At 41.6% G+C, this 23,041-nt stretch overlaps 1 protein-coding gene across 1 annotated transcript in view; it reads left to right on the plus strand.

Annotated features, from left to right (window-relative positions):
• The first annotated feature begins 328 nt into the window (after positions 1 to 328).
• FRMPD4 (FERM and PDZ domain containing 4) overlaps positions 329 to 23,041 on the plus strand; it is a 295,578-nt gene continuing 272,865 nt past the window's right edge. The window contains exon 1 of the mRNA XM_066545358.1: positions 329 to 458. Coding sequence (XP_066401455.1) covers positions 418 to 458 — 41 coding nt within the window. The 5' untranslated portion in view covers positions 329 to 417. The remainder of the gene's footprint in view (positions 459 to 23,041) is intronic.

Here is a 23,041-nt window from a genome sequence, read left to right on the forward strand (position 1 = left end):
TCTCCTCAGCAGCCCGCCGCCTCCCTCCTCCGGGCACTGCAGAGGGGCGGCGGAGCGCTGCCGCCTCCTCCTCCGGCTGGCGGAGCGCAGGCTGCGGGCAGCGCTCCCCAAGCCGGGCAGCCCCGCGCCCGCTCCGCTCCGGACTCACCCCGGGAGAGCGCACGGCAGGCGGGGAGCGGGGCGGGGGGAGCGGGGGCAGGGCTGCGCGCAGATGAGCGCCGGTCCTGCGAGATGCTGCACGCCCAGCTCCCCGCCGGAGGGGGGTAGCAGCCGCTGTCTCCGCCGGCTCCTGCTTTTTTGCAAGGGCTGTTGCTGCCGCTGGACGCAACCTTCTCCCGTCATGGAGCTGCTGCCGCCGCCGCCGCCGCTGCTGCTGGAGTGAGTGAGTGTGACGGGCAGAGCTAGCCGGCCGCATGGATGGATGTGTTTAGCTTTGTGAAGATTGGGAAGCTCTCCGGGTAGGTGTTTGCCGCTACCGCCGCTGCTCCGCGAACCGCGGGCGTCCCGCGGCTGCGGGCGATGCCCGTGCCCTGCGGAGGCAGGGAGGGATGGGGAATGGTGGGGGCTGCCCGGCTTGGGGAGCGCCCGCGCCGCTCCCAACTTCTCTGGCAGCGGGGCTCGGCGTGTCGGGGTGGGGCGGTGGGGGCTCGCTGTCCGTGGTATCTGCCCGGGCCGTGCCGATGTCCCTGCGCGGGATGGGTCATCCCCCTCTCCCTTGTGAAGGGACAATGAACTGCGGCCGCAGTTGGGCGAGAGCGGTGCCCTCCTTGAGACGCCGGCCAGAATGGACGGCCGGAGTGCTTCTGGAAATGCAAAAGCGGCGACAGAAGCCGGAGCCGGGCGCGGTGGCGGTGCTGAGGGGTGTGTTGGTGTTCGGGGGTGGTGGCCGCGGTGCGGGTGTCGGTCATCTGCGGGAGCAGGGGCGAAGTTCCGAGAGCGAGCAGCGCCTGGCCGGGCCGCGGCGCCGGGAAGGGTCTCGCCCTCCCCTCCGCTCCGCTCCGCTCCCCTCCCGCCGTACCGCGGGCACACCGGCTCCTCCGGGAGCCGTATTTTTGGAGAAGTGGTGAAATCGTCGCCGCTCGCATCGTTTGTGAGCGCTGCCCCTCTGCCGCTTCACACGGCGATGGGCGCAGGGGCGCGAGTGGATTTGGAGTCTCTTATCCCTTGCTTGTAAGGCTCGTACTCCGCGTTGTTTAAATGTGTGGTTGATTTGTATTGTTTTTCTCTATTTCTTTGTTTTCCGAATAAACCTTCTCTTGAATGGCCTCAGAGTTGTGGTCTCAGCCTCTGGACTGTTGCGTTCGCAGCCGGTTGCCAGGCCTGGAGCTGCAGAGATAGATCAAGAGGCACAGCAGCCCCTGTTACAGTGTTCCCACCGTAGTTAAGCCTAACTGGAGGCAGCCCTTCGCTGTTACACCGGGGATTGTGCTTTATCTCAAAGATGCAGTATGAAAGTACTTGAGTCACATTTCTTTTTCAGGGTTCTGATATGGATAATCTTCCTAAAGGATTTAGCTTTGATCACTGTAACTAGGAGTGTTTCAAATTCTTATGATTCACTGGTTCCTACACCATAGTTACCATATCCTTTTCTGTTTATGAGGCACATATGAGGCAGAAATTGGATGGTGTACAAAAAGGAGAAAGGCCTTGGTAAGGAAATAAAAAAGGTGGCTGCTCCCATGATGGTCAGGTAGGGAGCTTGTCAAAATGACAGATGGTCTGTAAAGAACAAATATTGCATTGCTAGAAGTTACAGAGTGCCACAGGTGCAGGCACTGCCTTTATCCCCCAAAATTCCCACCATTGCACCTGGCTGTGATTACAGCTCTGCTTGTGGCATGCCAGCACAGAACAGCTGCTGTCATTCAAGCACATCACTGTCTCATCCTGCTCACAGCAATTTTACACCATGTGACAGTGACAATACAAGCAGCCCCCTCGGCTTGCCTTGGGTGGTGTTAGTGGCTGATACCGCTAGAGCTGCAGTAGCAGGAACTACAGCAGAAACTTTGAGGAGAGGAAAAATATGCTCACATAGATAAGGAATAGGTCATGTTGTATGGTATTTATTTCCAGGTAACTGAATTGTGTGACCTTCTCCATTTTTTTTGGAAATGATGTTTTAGAAAAACTCCCAGGTCCTCACATCACACTTGGTCTAGAATCAAAGGCAGAGAAAGGGATGTGTCATTCAAAAATTTTATTATGTCAGGTGCATGGCAGCTTTTAGATATATATATTGTAAGCTTGGGTCTTTCTTGGTGTGTAGAAAATTTGTAGCTTTCTGCATGCTTGAAGACAGAGCTAAGATTTGCATTTAAGTAAAGACAGATCATAGAAATTCTTCAGAAGAACCTGAAGGTTCCTTCTGAAATGAAATTGCTAGTTTTAAAGCTTGTATGTGCCTCTGCTTCATTTAAGGATATGAAATACTTACAGACTGTGTTTATCTTGTAGATCGCAGTACATGATTTCTGTACTGAGCTACACTTTTTATTTCTAATTTTCTGGTTGTTAAAAGACATAATAGTTTACACAGGACTTGACTTTACTTGCTGTTACCTAGGTTACAGCCAGGTAATGAGAGCTTCATGAAGAAGACAGGTTCCAGTGTAAACCCCAGTTTTAGTCCCTTTGTGCATTTGGGTTGGAAAACTAGTTTGCCCAAAAATACCGGTTGTTTGCTGCTGGAAGGAAGGCCTTTCTGCAGAAAATATTTAACTGAGAGTGTGATCTTACAGGCAGATTACCTACAGAAAGTTGTTTTGAACATGGTTGGTGCTGAACTTCTTTTAAATTTTATTTTGTTGTGCATTCAGATCTCCTCATTTTAAGTTGCAAGTCCTTTACTACAGTTTTAGTCTGCAGCCTTGATCTTGCAGGCAGTGGCACACTTAAGCTCTGTTATATATGACTACTGGAAGGGATGCTTCCTAAAGTCATGATTTGATTTTAATGGGCCTGGTAAGAATTTAAATCTTGGCTTGATGAATTAACATATAAATTTTTTTTAATCTGGAATAAGCTTAAGATGAGGCTTAAAGTCCTAGAAGGTGGCTACTGGATATAAAACTTTACATAGCATATATAATTTTTTATATTTTGATTATCTATGTGGGTTTTTTAGTGATACCTTTGTGTTTAGGGTCTTTGAGAGACTCTGCTTCTACAATGGCTTCAACAATTGTCAATACGTGCTGGGTAAGTGGAAAATATGGGCATAATCTGGAAAAGTATTATGTGCAGAAATGAGAGAGAATGCCAAACTGGTTTTATGACAAATGTGATCTCTGGTAATCTTGTCCTTTCCCTGACTTTGTAGATCTGTCACACTGTGTACTAGGCATAAACATACAGATGCTTCATGATAAAGTTTCTGTTGAAAGTTTGGAGATACCCATCAGACACTGAAACAAAAAATACCATACAAAAATAGTGATCACACTGGCATAGCCTCTCCCCCATTCCATTTTGGAAATTCACCAATCTGGTAATGGTCTGGAGTAAATGTTTTGGTATAAATCTTATGGTGTCATGCTCTGGAGGGAAAAACCACAAACAAACAACCACCTTTTATTGTGATGAATGTCCAAGTGCAGAGAATGACTGACAAGTCCTGTTTGATGGATCAGTGCCCTGATGTGGAGCTGTACAAGGCAGGTGAATATTTCTGTACTGTGGGCAGCATAAGCATGGATGGTGTGGTAGCATCTGTAATTTGGGATGAAGGATTAGTGCCATAGGTGTGGTATGTGTAATTTGGGATGGAGGATTGTGCAGGTGAATATTTTTGTACTGTGGGCAGCATAAGCATGGATGGTGTGATAGCATCTGCAATTTGGGATGGAGGATTAGTGCCATAGGTGAGGTGCAGAGCTGACACTTGAGGTTGGTTCAGAAGTCTGTCTTGCCTGGTATTCTCTCCCAGTTGCTTTTAGCAGCTGCTTGGAGAAGCAGTGGGAGTGGTGACTCGTGAGCATAGGTATAGGCAGTGGAGGAAGGATGGTGCTGCTGTTCTGAACATGGAACTGTTTTCAGATCAAGGTAAATCTGAGAAAAGGGCACAGTGTCAAGTTTCTAGTCAATACTGTACAGGTGAACTATCAAACAATAGGTCAGAATAGTGGATGGAAGTTATTGAGAATTTAAGCCTGTATTCATAGAATATATTTTTAGTTGGAATTTTTTTTTTTTTTTTTTTTTTTTTTTTTTTTGGGAATGACTGTTTTTGTGATGTCTGTTGAGGTCAGTTCTATTTTGGAGCTTCACAGCAGGAAGTACAACTTTGATATGGAAAGATGCTTGTCTGGATGTCACCTGAATGTGACTGAGTGGGGCAGTGACCCTCCAGAGCTGGGATACAAAGCTCCTGTGCCCCTGTTTGTAGCTTTGCCAGATAACACTAGGGAGAAAATGACATGACTGTCTGCATGAGTGGCTGTCAGGTTCTAAGCTGTGGCAATACTGCTGAGGGTAGGGTAGACATCTCTGTCACCCAGTTACATTTGTGGGTGAAGTTCTGAACTCATGGAGTAATTTGTCGCCAGAAAGAAAATCTCCAAGTAGGCCTGCAGTATGGGGTAAGAAAGTAGAAATTGATACCTTTTTGTAGCCATTAAAAGTATAACTAATGGAGAGTTAAACCCAGGTAACAAACAGGATACCAGGAAGGTTTGGACCTGCCCTTAACAGCCATGGCAGTTTGTCACATGGGGTAGGTAAATTTGTTTTACCTGGATCTTTACTTTTCTGCTCAAGTTTAGCATTGCCATCCATTATCCTTGAGTTTAAATTTATTCCATTAAAATGGGATGTGAATAGTCATGTCCTTGTTAGCCAGGCCCTTAGAATTGGCTTTAAAACAGTGACCAAAAAAAAAAAAAAAATCCCTTAACCCTGCAAGCTCTTCTTTTTACAGAACAGTCAAATATGTTTTCTTGCTGTGATTATGCTAAACCTGAGGCTGGCTTTCTAACTGAGAAGGAACTTCTTACCAAGTCCTTTTTCATTGGGGTGGATAAATCTAACATTCTTATATTTTGTGTTTATCTTTCCATAGCTGGCCATCTCAAAAGTTCAAACATCTGTGTAGGTACCAAGTCAGGTGGACTGACTTGGTACCTACAGAGATGTTTGAACTTTTGGGTTCTTGCTGCAGAAGCCTAAACTGATGTGGAGCCTTGCATATGTTCTCTCCCTTTCCAGCCTTTGTAGCCCTGTGCTCAGATTTGTTCTCTCCAGATATTGTCATTAGTCCTGCCAGACTGGTGTGAAAGGTTCTCTCCTAGATTTGCCTTAAAATGTAACAGACTAGAAGCTGTGCCTGTATCTTCTGACTACTAAGCTCTGTTGTGTTTTTGTTTTTTTGTTTTGGTTTTCTTTTTGTTTGTTTGGTTTTTTGGGTTTTTTTTTAGGGAATCAGGTTGCTTGACTTCATGGTTTAATTATTTTTATGCAGCCAAGCAGATTTAAAGTTCTAAAATTAGCCTGTCTGTTGTTTGTGTTTTTGGGTTTTTTTTGGGGTGATTTTTTGGTTTTGTTTTGGTTTTGTTTTTAAAAAATGTTTAATTAATTGAAGAAGATTTTGGGATGTTTCTGTCTTTATCAGAATAGCACCTTTCTTTTTCTATGATTTTCCTTGCCAAGTCTTTATTTTCCTGTGAAGTTTAAAAAAACTCTATGTTAATGGAGAGACAATTGCAAGTGTGATTAACTTACTGATGCTGTTTTGCATATGATTTTTGGAACAATTTTTATGAGTACTCTTTGAAATGACAATATTGTAGCTTGTAAGTTATTTTCAGTATTTACAAAAGATTCAGTAAGAAAGCCTATGATTATCCTTTTCATGTTCAAAGGAGATAATTTAATTCCAAAAAGGATTTTATTATACCAGATGATAATTCAAATAACTAATAATTCATTTCAGCCTTTTTCCTTGAGGACTGCATTACATTTAATGGCACATTTGCCTAGTCACATTAATATAGGAACGTTACCATATATTTTATTATTTGTCTGTTTTGTTTTGTTAGCTGACACACATAATAGAGACATATGCTTTAATGTTTGTGATGCTAGTAATGTTGTATGTCATAGTGACTTCAGCAGTTTAGAGATTTATTAAAACCCCTCCTTACATTATGAACTGCTGTAAACTTGTCAAGTGGCCAGTGAATGATGATGCAACTCTGTTAAATATGTAAGTTTTCTATACCAGAAGCAACATTGTCTCCAGAAATTTTTGAGAAAGCAGAAAAAAAAAATAGAAAATGAGCCCAAAGTGTTGCTTTCTTTCTCCTCTTGTACTAATTACTGAAGAAGATGGAATGCAAACTTTGAGAATTGATGCTTTGATTTAAGAAAAATCAAAATGTGCAGGTTCAATATAATGCTTTTATTTCTAGGAAGATATCTTTTCTGTTTGCTTTTGGTTTATTTTGGAGGACTTCAATCTGTAGTGTAAAATTGTTGGTGACATCGCCGAATCAAGAATCTTGGGGCAGTTTCTCTGATAATTGTAGCCTGCACCAATGTTCTTGTGTGTGCATGTTTAAGTAACTCTGTTAAAATTTTTATATGGTGTGAGAAGACAGAAGAGGGTTTTTTTGTGGGTTTTTGCCTCTATTTCATTGGTACCAGGACAGCCTGAGGTGTTTTAGAGTTTATGTTTAGCTTTTTGAGGGAAGAGGTTTGCTTGCTCCTGATGTGATTTGGTTGGTTGGTTTATTTTTGAGAAGCCTGCTTTTCAGCCTGACAGATTCATGTGGGAAATTTCATTTAAATAGAAAAAAATTCTCACCATAGCAGTAATAAAACATGAGGATAAGTTTCCATATTTTGCAGCATTCTAGATCATTATGGAAGTGTACCAAGCTTTTCATAGGGAATACAAACCATGACCTGAAAAAATGAGAGGATAATACATGGTCTCAGCTCCACTCATAATGTGGTGCAGAAGGGGTATTTTACTGTCTTGAGAGCATTTCCAAACAGTTATGTCAGATCTATTACAACTTAGCATCTGACTGATGGGGCAAAGAATTGACTAAAGTCACGTAGGAGCCTTTTTTAAAATGAGCCATCATCTGAGAAGAATCTCTATCTGCTGTAGACAAATAATACAAAAAATCAAATGTGAGGAAAGGGAAGGTAATTTTGGATTCCAGCCCTACTGTGCCATGCACAAATAGCTCTATTAAATCAGGGAAGACCATCCAGGTACATGAACTACTCATTTTCATGACTGTGTGCATATAACCTATTTGGATCCACGTTATGGAAACTTTTGGTGCTGATAAAGTATCAGTGTTTAAATACTACAGGGACATGCTCGAACAGGAATTGACTTCTGATAGTACCAAGCTGTATTTAAAGCTGCTTTTTATAATGAGGAATAAAATGACTAGTTTTGTGACATACCTTGAAGAAATCTGTGAAGTGAAAAGGCTGCACATTTATTATAGGTATGCTTAAAGACCTTTAAAATAATCAGTGAGACTCTGTTTTTGATAATTGCTCAATTGACTGGAAGTGGAGCAAATAACAGTGTAGTAATATAAATTTCAGTAAGTAATTGCATTTCAAATCCTAGTGAAATCCACACTGCTTAAAGTCAAAACATGTGAAAGTACATTGGAGCTAGAGATGTAAAGTACTCCAGGACTCAAAATCTCTCTGACCTAAATTAGGACCTAGTGTTGGAGAAGTTTCTACCAGCATTCCTTTAGTTCAGAGCATACAGAAACTCCCTTTAAGAGGTTGATTATTGGCTACAAACTGAGAAATTTCTTTTCATTAGTTTTAAACCCCAACATTTTTAATTATTATAAAGTTAGTGAGTGGACTTGTCAGGTATCAGTTTTAGCTATGGGAGTGTGGGGAGATAAGGCTCTGCAGAATAGATGGATATCTTGCAAGATCTTGAGAATTGCTGGTAAAAAAAATAATTTATACAGAGAATAGAAAGGAGGCGGTGAAGACTAAGAAGGAATATTTGTGTGTTAGAGTCAAATGCTGAGAATGAATCTTCTTATGATCTGACTCTTGATGGAGTTTATTTTTGTATTTTTCTGAAATTTTTGAAACTTCAAGGGAAAGAGACTTGGGATATTGTAAGGTATTATGACTTTTTTTGTATCTATAGATAATCAAAACAAAAAGGTGTGTATGTGTGGACTGATCAAAACTACTTAGTGATTTACATTAATAATCAAAAAGACCAAAAAAAGTCTCCGTTCTGTTCTTCAGAATTTATTTCTGCAAATGTCCTTTCTGTTTGTTTTTGGGGGGGTGGGAGAGAAAAGACATAATTTTTGAAACTAATGTTGTTTAAGAAGAAAATCTAAAATCACTATTTGTAAAACTTTGCAGTACTGATTGTACCCTATTTTGAGTGAAAGTTTTAATTAATGTTTGTGCATGATTGAGTTTTAATTGTTCAGATAAACTGTTCACTTTTTTCACGAAAGTGCTTACGTATTTGTTTAAAATACTTTTCCAGCATAATGCAGCCTGTAAGGTTTTGCTTATGTTGCTTATAGATTTTGCAGTTTCACTATTTGTTCTTAATCTTGAATTTGTGATTATGTTCCTCTGGATTTGGCAGTACTCATATGTTTGGAAAGCAAAATGCCCATTATTCTATGGCAGTAAATGCTACCAGGAGTACTGGCAGTGGCACCAGCCATGTAAAACAAGCCAGGAATGTGTTACAAGTCCGAGCTGCCTTATTTCACTTGTGCTCTGTGTTTGACTGAAATAGAGCAGGAGAGAACTGGAGAAGAAATCTGGAAATATTCCATTTCTAAGCAGATTTGTAATGGCAGGATGCTTCATTACCTGAATGCCTGAATGATGGCACTGACTTTGATTTACTCTAAATGAGGCTGTGACAAGCCTTGAGGCATCTGTGACAGGAGCCTTGAGACAGCAGAGATTGTAATTGCACAGCAGAGCCTGCTCCAGCAGGGCTGAAGTTCAGACTTTGGGGTTGGACCTGATCTCTGAGCTTCAAGGTCCTTTCCAACTCAAACCATTCTATAATCAAATGATTTTTCTTTGCTTGTGATGTTAGACCTTTATCCCACAAAAAACAAAGAAAAGATTGAAGGTTATGTATGGCAGTATTGTCAAGGCCTTACCCACTCTAGAAAGGGGTGGGCTGTCTGCTTAACACTGCAGTATGCAACAGGTTGTGCATCTTTATCAGAAAAGACAAGTTTTGTTTTGACTGTACAATGTGGTTGATAAGTCAAAATGTAGTACATGTGTTCAGGTAGAAATTATCAAATTTCGCAGGTTTTTTACTGGCATTAGGTTTTGGATCATATGCAAGTTGCTATTTAAAGGCATCTGCTTTTCTTGTTTTTTATTTTTGACTTGTTGCTAACCTCAGATGATGCTAACTGAATTTTTAATTTTTATCTTTGATGAATTTTTTTCCCCAGTGGGGGTGGCAGATAGATTTCTCATGAAGTTGGCTATCTGCCTAGGTCTTTGCTTTGCATAATGTATTGTGTGTTACCTGTCATGTTTACAAGGAGTGCCTTCTCCTCTGTCAGGGCACACAGTGAAAGGCGACAGAGAAAAACCACTCGTGGGGAATTATCTGTACCTGACTATTCTGCTTTGAAGGCAAGGTGAGTCTGGGCTACAGTGTATAATAGGGGAGGAATGGCAAAGGAAGGAAGAGAGAATTTGGAGAAAGGAATTTAATGAATGTTGTATTGGGTAGGGGCTAACTTGCCTTGAGTTAATTGAATTAATTGTTCAGGACTAGCTGATCTTTATGTGAAGGTGAACTTACATTGTTGCCTGGGTAGAAGTTTAGTTGCGTCATAAGGCTGGTTGAATTAATTGGTGAGATGTGCTGTAATCTGTGTGACTGCTGTTTTAAAAAAGGGAAGAATTCACTTCAGCTTTGGAACAGAAAAAAACTTTTTTGGTTTCTAAGTCTGAGTTTCTTCTTGAAAGTCCTTTATTTTTCTAAGGGGTTTCTGGTGGCTGAGCTTGATCTCACTCAACACATGAAATAGTAAGGTGGTCTTTGACTCCCAGAGTATTTTCTGTTTTGGAGATTCTGCAATCAGGATGGTGCCTTCTCTTAGGGTGAAGCTCAACCCCTGCATTGGTTCACTGGTGAGCCCTGTGACTTCCCCCTCTTTGTATGCAGATAACTTGACTGCCAAATCTGTAGCTGTTGGGGAATGCATTTATGTTTCAATTTGGCATTTAAAAAGTCCAAAAAACCAGAAGGCATTTGGCTTTTCTTTTTTTAAATTTTTTTTTTTAGTTGGCATGGGGAAGAATTAGAACTAAGGTACTCTGAGGCATTTTGAGGGGGCATTTCTGTAATATGATCAGCCTCATGTAGTATCTACTGGCAGAAGACCTAATGAGGCTGTGGGGTCTGATTTCCATTTTCTTTTACTTTTCAGTTTTCCCATTCTGTCCCCTGCAGCCCTTTATGTCTCACACCATGGTGAACTACTTCAGGGACTAAAAGCACTAGAAAACTGGTTTTTGTTTGTTTCAATTCTGCTGGTGTACATATCTAAACTGGCTTGGCAGAAGTGATTGAAACATATTGTCTTGGGCTGCGAGGTGGAAGGGGAGAAGGGGAAATGGAGCTTCTGGTGTATGCTGAGCTCTGTCACATTGCACCCCATTTAGTGGTGGGTGGTGCTGTGTGAGAACAGGGAGAGGAAACCTTTCTCCAGGTACCTCTGGGAGCTGAGGAGTGGGGAGGCTATGTGAGAGCCCCACGTATGAGCAAATCCGGGAAGAGGGGAATTTCTGCAAAAGATGGCTTGCAGTGAGGAGAGGCTGCTTCAGCCCTTCTGAAATTCCTCTGATCTTTCCTAGTTCCTCTTGCTTCCTTGTCATTTCCTGCCTTTGAAGCCTGTTCTGCTGCCTTTAATTGGCGTTGCTTGGCACTTGGAAAACCAAGTACAGGTTCTGTGCGCTAAATGCAGCTTTGTGTATCTTGCACATCCTGATGTGTGAAGGTATTGCACCCTTGCTACCATGCTATACAGTCTAAAGAAACTGGCTTCCTGTTGTTTTTAAAAGCAGATTTCTAATCCTATTTTTGCTTTATTCGGCAGCAGAGGAGTGTGGCTGTCCAAGGGATTAATTTTCTTAGATTGCTTGTAGAAAGTGAACTATCCAGGATAAATGAGAGGTTAATTTTTTTTTGGTTATCTTTTAAATAATGAACATGTGTTCATTCCTAGCAGCAATTTTGCAGTTATATCCTTTCCATGGATGTATTTTCCAGGTTCTGGAAGCTGTCTGAAGAGATAAAAGGTTTCTTTGAAATGCTCTATTTCTGAACTTGGATAGAACATCTTACAGAAGCAAGTATAGAGTGTCTGTGCTACTTCTGAGACCACAGAAAAATAACTGAAGAGTATTAATGGCTTGCTTTTCAAATACTCTTCATTTTGAAACTAGCAATGGGAGTTTTATAGGTGCATAAGTAGTCTGAATTTTTAATTATGCTTTGAACCACAAGGCTTTATCTTTTTTAGCAACAGCAGTAGTAAACTTTGAGGCGCTTCCATACAGCAATTTTTCTCTTCCTTCTGTATCTTCTGTCATTCCTTATACATATATGGCACTTCATCAGCCCCTTTCCTTGTTGACCACTTTCTTACTTTGCAATGTTTATCCATCAACTCTATCACGTCATTGAATATGTGGTCTAAAAATGGTGGTGGTAATGAGGGTCTTGAAGGATACATCTAAAAGAGACATCTAAAAAGCCTCACAACAAATGATTCCATAGAAAAAAATTAATTTAGAACTACTAATGCTCTTTTAGCTTGGGTGTTTTATTGTAAAAAAAAAAATAGTATCTCAAAAGAAGCACTCTCAGGATGCACAATTACAAAAGTTACAAATTACAAAAAAAAGCTACAAAATTACTGTAGCTTTTGCACTTTTTTTTCTAGGCAGCTAACATCATGCATCTGCATGACTTACAGTTAGTATGCCTTAAAGAAGACCACTTCATAAGTAATATCCGTGGAATATGAACAGTGGAATACAAGTCTGCTTTTCTTTACTTGACATGTTTGGAGAAAAAAACTTCCAATATTTTTATTTTTTGATGCTGAATATGTTGCATATTTGTTTACTGATACGAAGGTGTGTTCTTTCAAAGCAAAACATTGATTATTATTATTATTCTTTTTTGCTGGTTTTAATAGGCATTAAGGTCCTATGGAGGTCTTACTGAGACAAGGATGCTCTGAAATGGCAGTGGAAACCTGGCAGATTCTTTGCCCCTGCCTCTTGTTTCCATAGTTGCCCTATTGGATTCAACTTGTCCATGGTGTCTGCATGTGCTACTTGGTGCCCTGACTGTTTAATAGATTTTAACAGTAGCCTGCCCTGTAAAGGATAAAGGGTGAATTTCACTCTTCCAGATGTCAGTGCAAGCCTTCTCCTGAATATCAGTAAAAGTACTTTGTATTTCTTTAATAGCAGAACGTTGATTTGCTTTTTGTTGTATTTTCTAAAGCTTGTGCAAATCTCATAGTGTTCTTTAATCTTGTAATGATTAGACAAATGTATGTTTTTGGAAGTGTTTCCCTTACTGCTATTCTTTAGCCATTAATGTCAGAGTTCATCCCATTTTCTCATGTTACGTGCTGGTTCTGAAAAAGAGAAATTCTGTTTTCATGTTAAATGTTTAAAATGTTTCTTTCATAGTAGAAGGTAAAGCAGCATTAGTTTCTTTCTTTTTTTTCCAAACGGTTCATAGTTCAGTGCTGCAATGAACAGTTTTCCAACTAGAGGACACAACACCTGTTCTACTGGGTGTTATTCCAAAATGGCTGAAATTTATTTGAGCTGCATAAAATGTTACAAGTACTATTTGTATGTATTTGTTTACCAGGCTGTAATTATAAGAACTGACATTTTATCTACTCAGTGCAAAATATTCATTTTTTTTCTTCTACAAATGTGATGATAAGCAGAAAACAGTTTGTCTCTCAATTTCTGTGGCATGGTTTGCTGTTTTACTTCCTTTCCCCCATCCCCCTCCAATCAGTTTCCAACTCGAGCAGCTTTCTTTTGCTAGTTCCCCCCTTTCACAGTGAGCACTTAATGCTGACTCACCACTTGTTGCGATTGGGCTGCTTGGCACTGTTGGCAGGGGCCCAGGCATGTGTGTCAGAGCACTCTGACCACAACAGACACCTTCTTCATCCAGATCTGTTTTTTATTAATTACTTCAGTATTCTGGCTTCTAAAGGGGTTGGGGGAATATGTGGTTTAGACTTTCATTTATATTTATGTTCAGGGCAGAACAGTTCTGATCATTAGAAGTTCATGGTGATTCTGCCTTCAGTGAACAGTGGCAGGAAGCCATAAAGTTAATTTAGTGTTGTGTGAAACCATAAGGAAACTTTACTCTCGTTTTTTGTAGTCTTTGCAAAAGTTGAGTAAGTGCAGCATGGCTACTTTGTTTCTCACATACATGCAATTGTTTTATTCTGTCTTCATAATTTTTTTCTGTTTGAGCTGAGTGGCACAGACCTTATAACTGACATGAGGTGGATTTTTCTCCTTCCAGCCAGACTGTGCACCCTGCATAGGCCAAATAACCCTGTGTACAGCATCTCTTTGCTCAGTAAATAACAGTACAGCTTGAATCACAGCCAAAACTTTCTTTGCAGGGTTAACTGTAGCTCTAATTTCATCTGGTAGGACCTGCCTGTCCCAGGTGCCAGTTCAGTGTGTCTGACCAGCCCCAACTGCCCCGTGTACCTGAGCAGAATAAATGAAGCATCCTCGGCACGGAGCTGCAGCCTCTACTGCTGCCAGGCTGGGTGGGGGAAGGAGACCTGCCACACGTACCTTGGGTCTGCTTCCCTGTGCTGCTTCTGAGGGTGATGGTTCCCAGCCTTGGCAGACCCTTCAGCAGGGATGTATAATTTGTATAACACTGAAAGATGACACAATCTGTTCTTCAAAATGGCAAACCTAGTCCAGCAACCGTTTTGAATAATTTGCTGAAAACTCAGCGTTAATAATGGCAAAGGAGTTCTATGTTTGGTGATTTAGGGGTCTGTGAATGCATAATTTTGTATGCATACCTCCTCAGGTTACCATACAGCTCCTAGAAAATATCTGTTGAGAGTCTTTGCTATATAAAAGAACAGTCACTTTGGAGGCAAAGATCATGGCTTTCCATTCTCAAGTTAGACTTTCATAACTTAGGCCTGTTGTATTGAAAGTTGAGGTTGTTTCACAGTACAAAAAAAAAGTATTATTTCACCTGTGAGGAAGGTACTTCTGCAGCTTAGTGCCTGGTGATTTGTTAAGTATTTTTTGATATTTATCAACACATACAGTACCTAATGATAAGGATGGTGGTCAACTGGAAGGAAAACTTACCTGTGTAATGACCAGACACTGGGCTCAATGTAAAGATAAGATCACAGAATTAAACTGTCACTTGGTAAAACTTGGGAGAGAATTTTGTTCCGGAAAAAGCCAGAAGTTCTAATTGTCTGGTTTGTTGAGCATTAATTTTTATTTCATGATTGTTGGATAAGACAAAACCCTAGCAATTAAAGACCATTTTTTTTACTATTTATTCCTCTTAGAACTAGGAGTTTTGTATCTGTACTCTATAACCTAATGAATACTGAACTTCCACATGAAGATGCAATAAATTCAAGCTGATTTTTGAAATTTAAGGCCACCTTTGGCATTTCATTATGCCAAATAGATATTGGACATTGAGAATTTTCTAAAGGACATGTTATTTCCATGTGGAATTGTCCTAAAATATGCCTTTCTAGTGCATAATTAAAAATACCCATGCTCAAATTAAAAATGTACCTTTTACATTTCGATTTTAAAACTGTCTGCTTTCCTCTGCCCCACGTTCCTATAGTGATTCTGATTGATTGCAGTGGCTCTTGGTGGTGACAGAAGAGTGCACCACCTGCAGTCAAGATCACTTTATTCTGGATTTAGCCAGGAGTCTGCTCCCTTGAATGGGAACTCCAACAGCATTACTGGTAGCCTTTTTTCTTTTCCCTGCTTACTTTCTTTTTTTTTTTTCTTCTTCTGATTTTTACTTGCACAATTCAGAAAATCAGGAGAAATGCTTTTACTGAGAACGTTTAGAATGACATGTCTGTCAGTAGATTGGAAGTAGCTTTTCATTCATGTTACTGGGTTCTAACTTCTTAAGCATTTGCAAAATAAACCCTTATATTTTCCTGAGTTTCTTGTAGAAAACCCATCATCATTCAATGGTAGGCTCTGAAACCAGAGTGCTCTGTTCATCCAAGGGATGGACTTGGCAGTGCTTTTTAAAGAATTGCTTAGTTTCCACTGTAATGGGATTTGAAGATTTGGTGAAATAATCCATGCTCACCTGGAACATTGCACGTAGATATTCTTTTAAAACAATATTTCAGATTTTTTTTTAAAAAAAAGTGCTGGGGCATAGGAAGAACTTCCACATGCTGGTGACTATTTGGGAACTGATGCAAAAAGGGTATTTTCTTAGAGATACAAAACTAAATTTTCAGGTGAGGTAAAGCATGGGTTTGATATTTACCCTTATTTCATAAAAAACTTTGGACCTCCAGAGCAGTTAAAAAAAAAGAAAGAAAAGACAAAATAGATTTAAGAGGAGGAAGTTTTATGAAACAATGTGTGCATCCAAAATGAATGCCTGTTCAGTAGTTGTGTTCTTTGTGAGCCTTAAATACCATCAAGGGTTGTATTTTTCTGGAACTTTATAGTCTGATTTATCATAAAATCTGTTAGAATCTGCAATTTCTGTGGCATGTAATTTGACTTCTAGCTGATGAAATTAGCCAAAAAGGGTCAAAGTTCAGTTTGCTACAGATTTCAGCTTAGTATGGAGAGGGTGTCATGAGGAATAGCACTTTGGAAAATGTTCTGTTGTATTTGTTGGTGTAACATATTGGTACCAGAAAGAAAACACAAGCCTTAAGCTTTCCTATGCTTCATTGGGAAAAGTGTCTTCTCATCCATCTTCCATGGGCTGCACAGCATAACACTTAATGTGAACTGTAATTTAGAAGGATATTCTGAATGTAGCAGTCTGTATATGTTGGTAAAAAAAATTGAATTCTATCACCATTTTTCCACTTGGAGAGGATAAACAGTAAATAAGTGATGAGAATCTGGAAGACATGCTGTTGGTCAGCTGATGAGTGTTTGTTGGTAAATTAAAGTATGATGATTTATGTTTAGATTTCTCCAGTTTTTGTTGTTTTTTTCTTTTTTTTTTTTTTCAGTAGTTTAAATCTCCACTTGTCTACAAGAACTGTAGAATAAATAAGAAAATGGAGGGCATCTACCTACTCTTGAGTGTCCCTACATTTTCTAGGTGGTATACCAAAGTGAACTGCTGTTACCCAAGTTTCACGTACATCAACTTCTGTGAGAGTTTATAAGCACCATTTCTGAAGCTGTCTACAGACCATGCAGAATCACTGGACAAATCATTCCAGAAACTAAAAAGGCTGGATGCCAAATGAGATTTCATAGCTGCTGAAGCAAGTGTATAGCTGAACTATAGAGCCCATTTACAATGTTGTGATATAACCTAAAATTCTGGTGACCTCCAAAAGCTACAGAAGAATCCAAGTAACTTTGTTATCACAAAAAGAAGCATCCTTAGTTATGAAAATTAACACCACATTCCTGAGGCTATTGAATGTACCAGACCAGTTCATGTTGGCTAATACAGAATACCAGATGTCCCTGTTGAGCAGATCTGGAAAACCATTTGGCAGTAGCTAGTAGAAAATATCATTAGGCACAATGGTGTTGCAGAATTTCTGCCCTTCTTTGGATGTTGTGCATTTCATATCCCCTCTGAAGGCTGGAGATCTGAGCCAACATCTGTTGCTCCTGACTACCAGGCATTAGGATATTCCAGGAAGAAAGAATTCTGCCACAAATACAAGAATGAAAATGGAGTAGTGAAGACTATAATGTCTGACTGTTAATTACTTATAATTAGCTGCCTAGGAAAAGGATCCTTCGATTTCAGTTCCTTTTCCTGGGCTTATCCAGGACTTTAATTCTCTAATTCTAACACAGGCATGCAGAGAAGAGATGAGACTTAGGGGTCCAGACAGCCAACAGCTTTGGCTGCTTCTCTCCATCTCATTCCATTAGCCGTTCCCAAGTTGTTCTTATGTACAAAGATACCAAGACTATGTTCCTCCCTTCCTCACTCAACTTTGCCTCTTTTTAGTCCCATTTTGTTATCCTCCATATCCTGAGAAAACTGTAGATTATTTTACTTACTCTATTTTCATCCAGACTTTATATTTCTTCAAATACTTTTATTAGAGGATAGTAAAAAATTTTCATTTTGTTGTAAAATAAGGTCAGATAAAGTATTCCAAATCTAGCAAGACTCCAAAGAACATGTATTTTGACAACTTCTACCAAAATGACTTAAGAGGGCTATGCTGCTGGCAATTATAGTTTTCTCAAAATAGACCTCCACTGCAGTGCAACATTATGCTGGAACAGTCAGCTATGGTGCAGTTGGCTTTTTTCCCCCACTTCCTTTTCCTGGACTTCATTGATGCCAAAGACAGTACAGTTAAATAACATAATTCCTTATTTTTATTATGAAAATAAATATATAAATGATTAAAATGCATTCTAAGCTTGAAAATTAAAGCTTCTTATGCTAGACATATCTAAATATGAACCTTTAATGTCACTGGGTTTTTTCCTTATGGAGGGTGCTCGACTCTGTGTTCTGTTACACGTGATGGTTTTCCAAAGCTAAAATTAACATTAGGATAGGCTTAAAAAATTAGCTGGAAGCTATTTTTGTTCCATCTTTGGAAGTTGCGTCCTTGCTTTTTTGTGTTCAGCAGTGAAATAATATAAATCACTCCCATGAGTTCTGATCTGGGTTATTTTGGTGGCATGTTCCACCACAGCAGGTGGCAGTGTGCAGGTTGTGAATGTTTCTTTGTGAATGCTTTCTTTGTGGCTCTGCGTTGGTTTTTGGGGAGGAGGGCCCACAGACAGGGGTGGCTGTATTGAGGTGGTCCCCATGTCACCCTGCCGTGGTTGTGCTGTATGCTCCTAAAGCCAGAAGAGGGAGCACAAATGAAGACCTTGTTTCTAAGATGTGACTGAGCTCCATGAGGCATATCCCAAGCCATGGAAATGCTGAGGTCACACGAGTTAATTCAGAGTGCCTTACTCTGTTAGACTGCATGTGAATAAAAAATGGGGAATTGCTGTTGTGGGCTCCAAAAGGGAGGAGAGAAATGGAAGAAGTGAAAAGACTAGGAAGAGCTGTGCTTGGCATGAGGACCTTTAATGCAAAACCAAATTGTGGTTTGCTATTTAAAGCTAACCAGTGTATTTGGTTTGTAAGACCAGTGGTGCTTTTCATGAATTAGGAAGAATATTGTGTGTTGCTGTGCAGACTGGGTATGTTGATAGTTGAGACTCATCCTTTCTACAGCTTTTTTAAATGTAGTTTATTAAATACAGCTGTTGTGTCTTATTGTGGGTCATATAGCATGTTCCTCTGGTCTTTCTTGTTTTTTTATAGGCAAGCTGAACTGTAGGATTGCTAGTTTGCAAATATATATACATTTATATGTACTTTTACAAATTATGCATTTTTAATGATAATTGTAAACATTGTGTGATGAGCAAAGGTAGTATTGAAACTAATCACTAATGGGAACCATGTAAAGAGACGGAGGTGTTGATTCAATTTTGCAAATTGGTCTCCTCAATGGCAATAGCTATTTTGGTTGCAAAGGCTGGTTGACAGATGTGCAACTGCTTCCCACTCAAATTAGGAGACTTTCCAAGAGTATAGTCTTCTCCTAAGTGTTTTCTGAGACTTAAGTTTGACTGCATTAGCTTGAGGAGTGTGATACATGGTATTTTGAAAAGAATAATTAAAAAAAAAAGCTGCAATCTTATTGGCCTCTTGCATTTTTTTCTTTCTTTTTTTGTTTGTTTTGGTTTTCAGTTTATTGTTGGGAGAGAACTCCAAATTTCATGTCTGCATCTATTTGCTTTATTACTTTAGATGTGCTATTTCCAGTGTTATGCTCGTAGACTTAACAAGCTAATCTGGGAGACTAAAGCAGAACTGTCATTTTGAAGCTACTTAGCTGAGGTCTCTTTGAAATCAGTGTAGAAAGCTCCAAGACTATTTTTGTTCCCTTTTTAATTCTTAGAGAAGAGGTATTGACGTGTTATGTTATGCTTTTAGTGGTCCCTGGAGGAGCTGTTATAGAAATGTTGCCTCTTTAAAATCCCCTAGGGATTAGACCCCAAATGGATATGATTTATATATAGGGATTACACTGGTCTGAAGGCAGACATGGGAATGACTCCAGGATGCCCCTTTTTTTGAGACAATTGTTTCTTAAATTGTATAATATTGAATTTGGTGAAAGTATTTTAATGCTTAAGTGAGGAAAATGGCCCATTAGAATTGTAGTCCATGCCAACATTGCATGATAAGAAAGGCACCACAAAATTAGGAGTGCTGTCATAATTCCTCTCTCTTGATACAGCTTGTTTACTGTCACTCACAGAAGCTTCCAGGACTGTGGAGTATTTATTTATATGTGCTGTGTCCTATAATAGCTGTGTTCCCACTGTGTGGTCATCTCCTCTTCCTATCTGCTTGGATTTCTCTGTCCAGAGATTAAGGAGGAGGAGATTGAAGCCCTTTCTGTTTGTTTGTTTTCTCATTTCCCCTTGAAGAAGATTGAGGCTGTGACATATCTGTGGTGAGCTGCCACTCTTCCCTCAGGATTCCTTACCCAAGCTCCTTGTCGTGTAAGCTCTTTGAAGTTCACATGTCAGGAAGCATTTGATCATTCCTATAGCAAGATAGTGCTGAACTAATGTGGTGGTTTGACATGAAATATGTTTTCTGGGATGCTGTGGTCAGGCCAATTGGTGCTCAGATTTTAATATTGGCACCTAACGTGGCCATTGGGACATTGGATCCGCCTCTGAGCACATAGGGTTAAAGCAGGGCTCTCCCCTGGGAGGCTCTCTTGGGTTCCGGTCAGGGAAAGGTTCAGAGCTGCCCTGCCTGGCTGCGGGCTGGGCGGGGCAGGGGCAGCCATGGGGCCGGGTGAGGTAGGCCCGGGGCAGCCATGGGGCCGGGTGAGGTAGGCCCAGGGGCAGCCATGGGGCCGGGTGAGGTAGGCCCAGGGGCAGCCATGGGGCCGGGTGAGGTAGGACCAGGGGCAGCCATGGGGCTGGGTGAGGTAGGCCCAGGGGCAGCCATGGGGCCGGGTGAGGTAGGCCCAGGGGCAGCCATGGGGCCGGGTGAGGTAGGCCCAGGGGCAGCCATGGGGCCGGGTGAGGTAGGCCCAGGGGCAGCCATGGGGCCGGGTGAGGTAGGCCCAGGGGCAGCCATGGGGCCGGGTGAGGTAGGCCCAGGGGCAGCCATGGGGCCGGGTGAGGTAGGCCCAGGGGCAGCCATGGGGCTGGGTGAGGTAGGCCCAGGGGCAGCCATGCGGCCGGGTGAGGTAGGCCGGGCCCTGGACAGAAGGGAGGGGAAGGCCCCTGCAGGATGGAAGGATGGAGGAGCACTGAGAGGCATCGGGCAGCCACCCCACCTCAGGAGAGACAGAGAGAGAGCCTGTGCCTGTGCCTGTGACACCTTGAAATTCAATAGTGGCCGGCCGAGAAGGAGAAGGGGGTGCCGCGAGAAGGTGCCCGGCTGGGCAGCCGTGGGAGTTCTGGACAGACAGAGCCTCAGATTTTTAACCCTTTTCATGGATGATGGAAACCTTACAAATGCTAATCCTCCTGGAGCTGAATGAGAAGAGAGATAGAGATGAGATAAGAGGAAATGGGCCACGAGAGAAATAGAGAAGAACTCAGGTGGAAGAGATGATGGAGATGGAGTAGCTTATGCTGGACTCTTTTTGTGTAGGTATGGACAGAGCCATGTTTCTTTGTGATACAGGGACTGCATTCTAGGGGGAGGCAATGCCTCAGGACCAAGAGGGTTTGGTGTGGGTACCCCTCGGCCCCAGGGGGTGAAAAATATGGGGGGGACAGATGTCCCAAAGTTGAGACTGTGCCTTTTTGGAGTGGGACGAAGCATCCTTAAAAGTCGACCCTAGAAGCAGCTCTGGTCCGTGTTCAGTGGTGAGAGCATTGGACATGAAAGGAAGAGGTCACCATTGGGACAAGAAGGACTCCTTCTCCTCTTGAGGGAACTGAGGATTGAGTATTCTGAAGGGTGGTGCCAGACTGAGTCGATGATTTGAGAGTTGTATTGTATTGGGAATTTCGTGGGGAGGAGGAGGAGATGTATTTGTGAAGTTTTCATTTTCCTTGTGTGTTTCTTTTTTTTTTCCCTTTCCCTTGTAGTTTAGTTAATAAATTTTTTTTCCTAAGTGGGAGCCTGCTTTTCTTATTCCTGATCACATCTCACAGCAGAAAACAGGGAGAGAGTATTCTCATGGAAGCACTGGCATTGTGCCAGTGTCAAACCATGACAACTAATGACAGCAAAATCTGGTGACACAGGTTAATTTCACATTCTTTAGCAAGCAAATTAAATGCATAAAAAATCAGATTATTGTCATGCTGGCTGTGCTTATGCTATACATCACAATTTAGAATAATGGAATTATCACAGCATCATAGAATGTGCTGAGTTAGAAGAGACCTATCAGGCTCATCAAGTCCAACTTCTGGCCCTGCACAGTCACACCACGCACCTGGGAGAATTGTTTGAAGACTTCTTGAACTCTGACAGGCTTTAAAAGCCTGTTTCATTGCTTGCTCAGCCATACTGTGGGTGAAAATCCTTTTCCTGACATCCTACCTAAACCTCCCCCAACTCAGCTTCATGCTGTTCCATGAAAGCCTGTCATTAGTTGCAAGAGTGAAGAGATTGGTACCTGCCCCTCTGCTTCCCCTTGTGAGGATGTCCATGACCACAATGAGGTTTCCCCTCAGCCTCCTCTTCTCCAGGCTGAACAGACCAAGTGACTTCAGCTGCTCCTCATACAGCTCCCCCTCAAGGCCCTTCACCTTCCTTGTGGTCCTCCTTTGGACAGTCTCCAATAGCTTGAGCGGTTTCTTTATGGCCAAAACTGCCCCCAGCACTCGAGGTGGGGCTGCCCCAGCTCAGAGCAGAGCAGGACAATCCCCTCCCTTGCCCAGCTGGCCATGCTGTCCCTGATGCCCCCAGGATGATGGCTGGCTCCCCTGGCTGCCTCATGTTCAGTGCTGCTCATGTTCAACTTGCCATTGACCAGGACCCCCAGGTCCCTTTCCTGGCACTGCTCTCCAGCCTCTCATTTCCTAGTCTATACACACAACCAGGGTTTCCCTATCCCAGATATGGAATTCAGCACTTTTCCTTATTAAACTTCATATGGTTGGTGATTGCCCAAGATCTGGTCATATGCCCATCATTGCCTTTCATATGGTTGGTGATGGCCAATTTATCGAGGTCTGTCTGCAAGGCCTCTCTGCCCTAGTTTTGGTTGGAAGGGACTATTAAAGTCATCTAGGCCAACCCCCCTGCAATGAGCAGGACAACTAAAACAAGTTGCTCAGAGCTGTGTCCAACCTGACAATGAATGTGTCCTTGGACTTTGTCTTAGAAGATCCAGAAGACAACTTTGAAGTTTGTGCAGCATGATGGCACCTTCAAACTACTGTCTTACACGTATCTTCTATGTAATAACGTGTTTTGTTTATCAGAATTTATAGCTGACAAGGTCCATTGGATTAGAAGGGATAATTGATGGACTGGCAGTTTCAGAGTGAGCTTTGGCTCCCATTGGGTCACAATGCACTTGCAGCTCCAAATGCTTCTTGAGGCATCTTAAAGGAAAACCCTGGTGTTTCTCAAGCCAAAAGATAAGAATGATCCATGACAGGCACAGCAGATTTTCTACAGTCCTTCCACCTTTTCTTTCCAATGTTTTCTGAGAGAAAAGAGTTGTCCATTCATCTTGGTCCAAAGGCAACCAAGTGAATA

This window comes from Molothrus aeneus, chromosome 2, assembly GCF_037042795.1.
Source record: "Molothrus aeneus isolate 106 chromosome 2, BPBGC_Maene_1.0, whole genome shotgun sequence".
NCBI classification, from domain to species: domain Eukaryota; kingdom Metazoa; phylum Chordata; class Aves; order Passeriformes; family Icteridae; genus Molothrus; species Molothrus aeneus.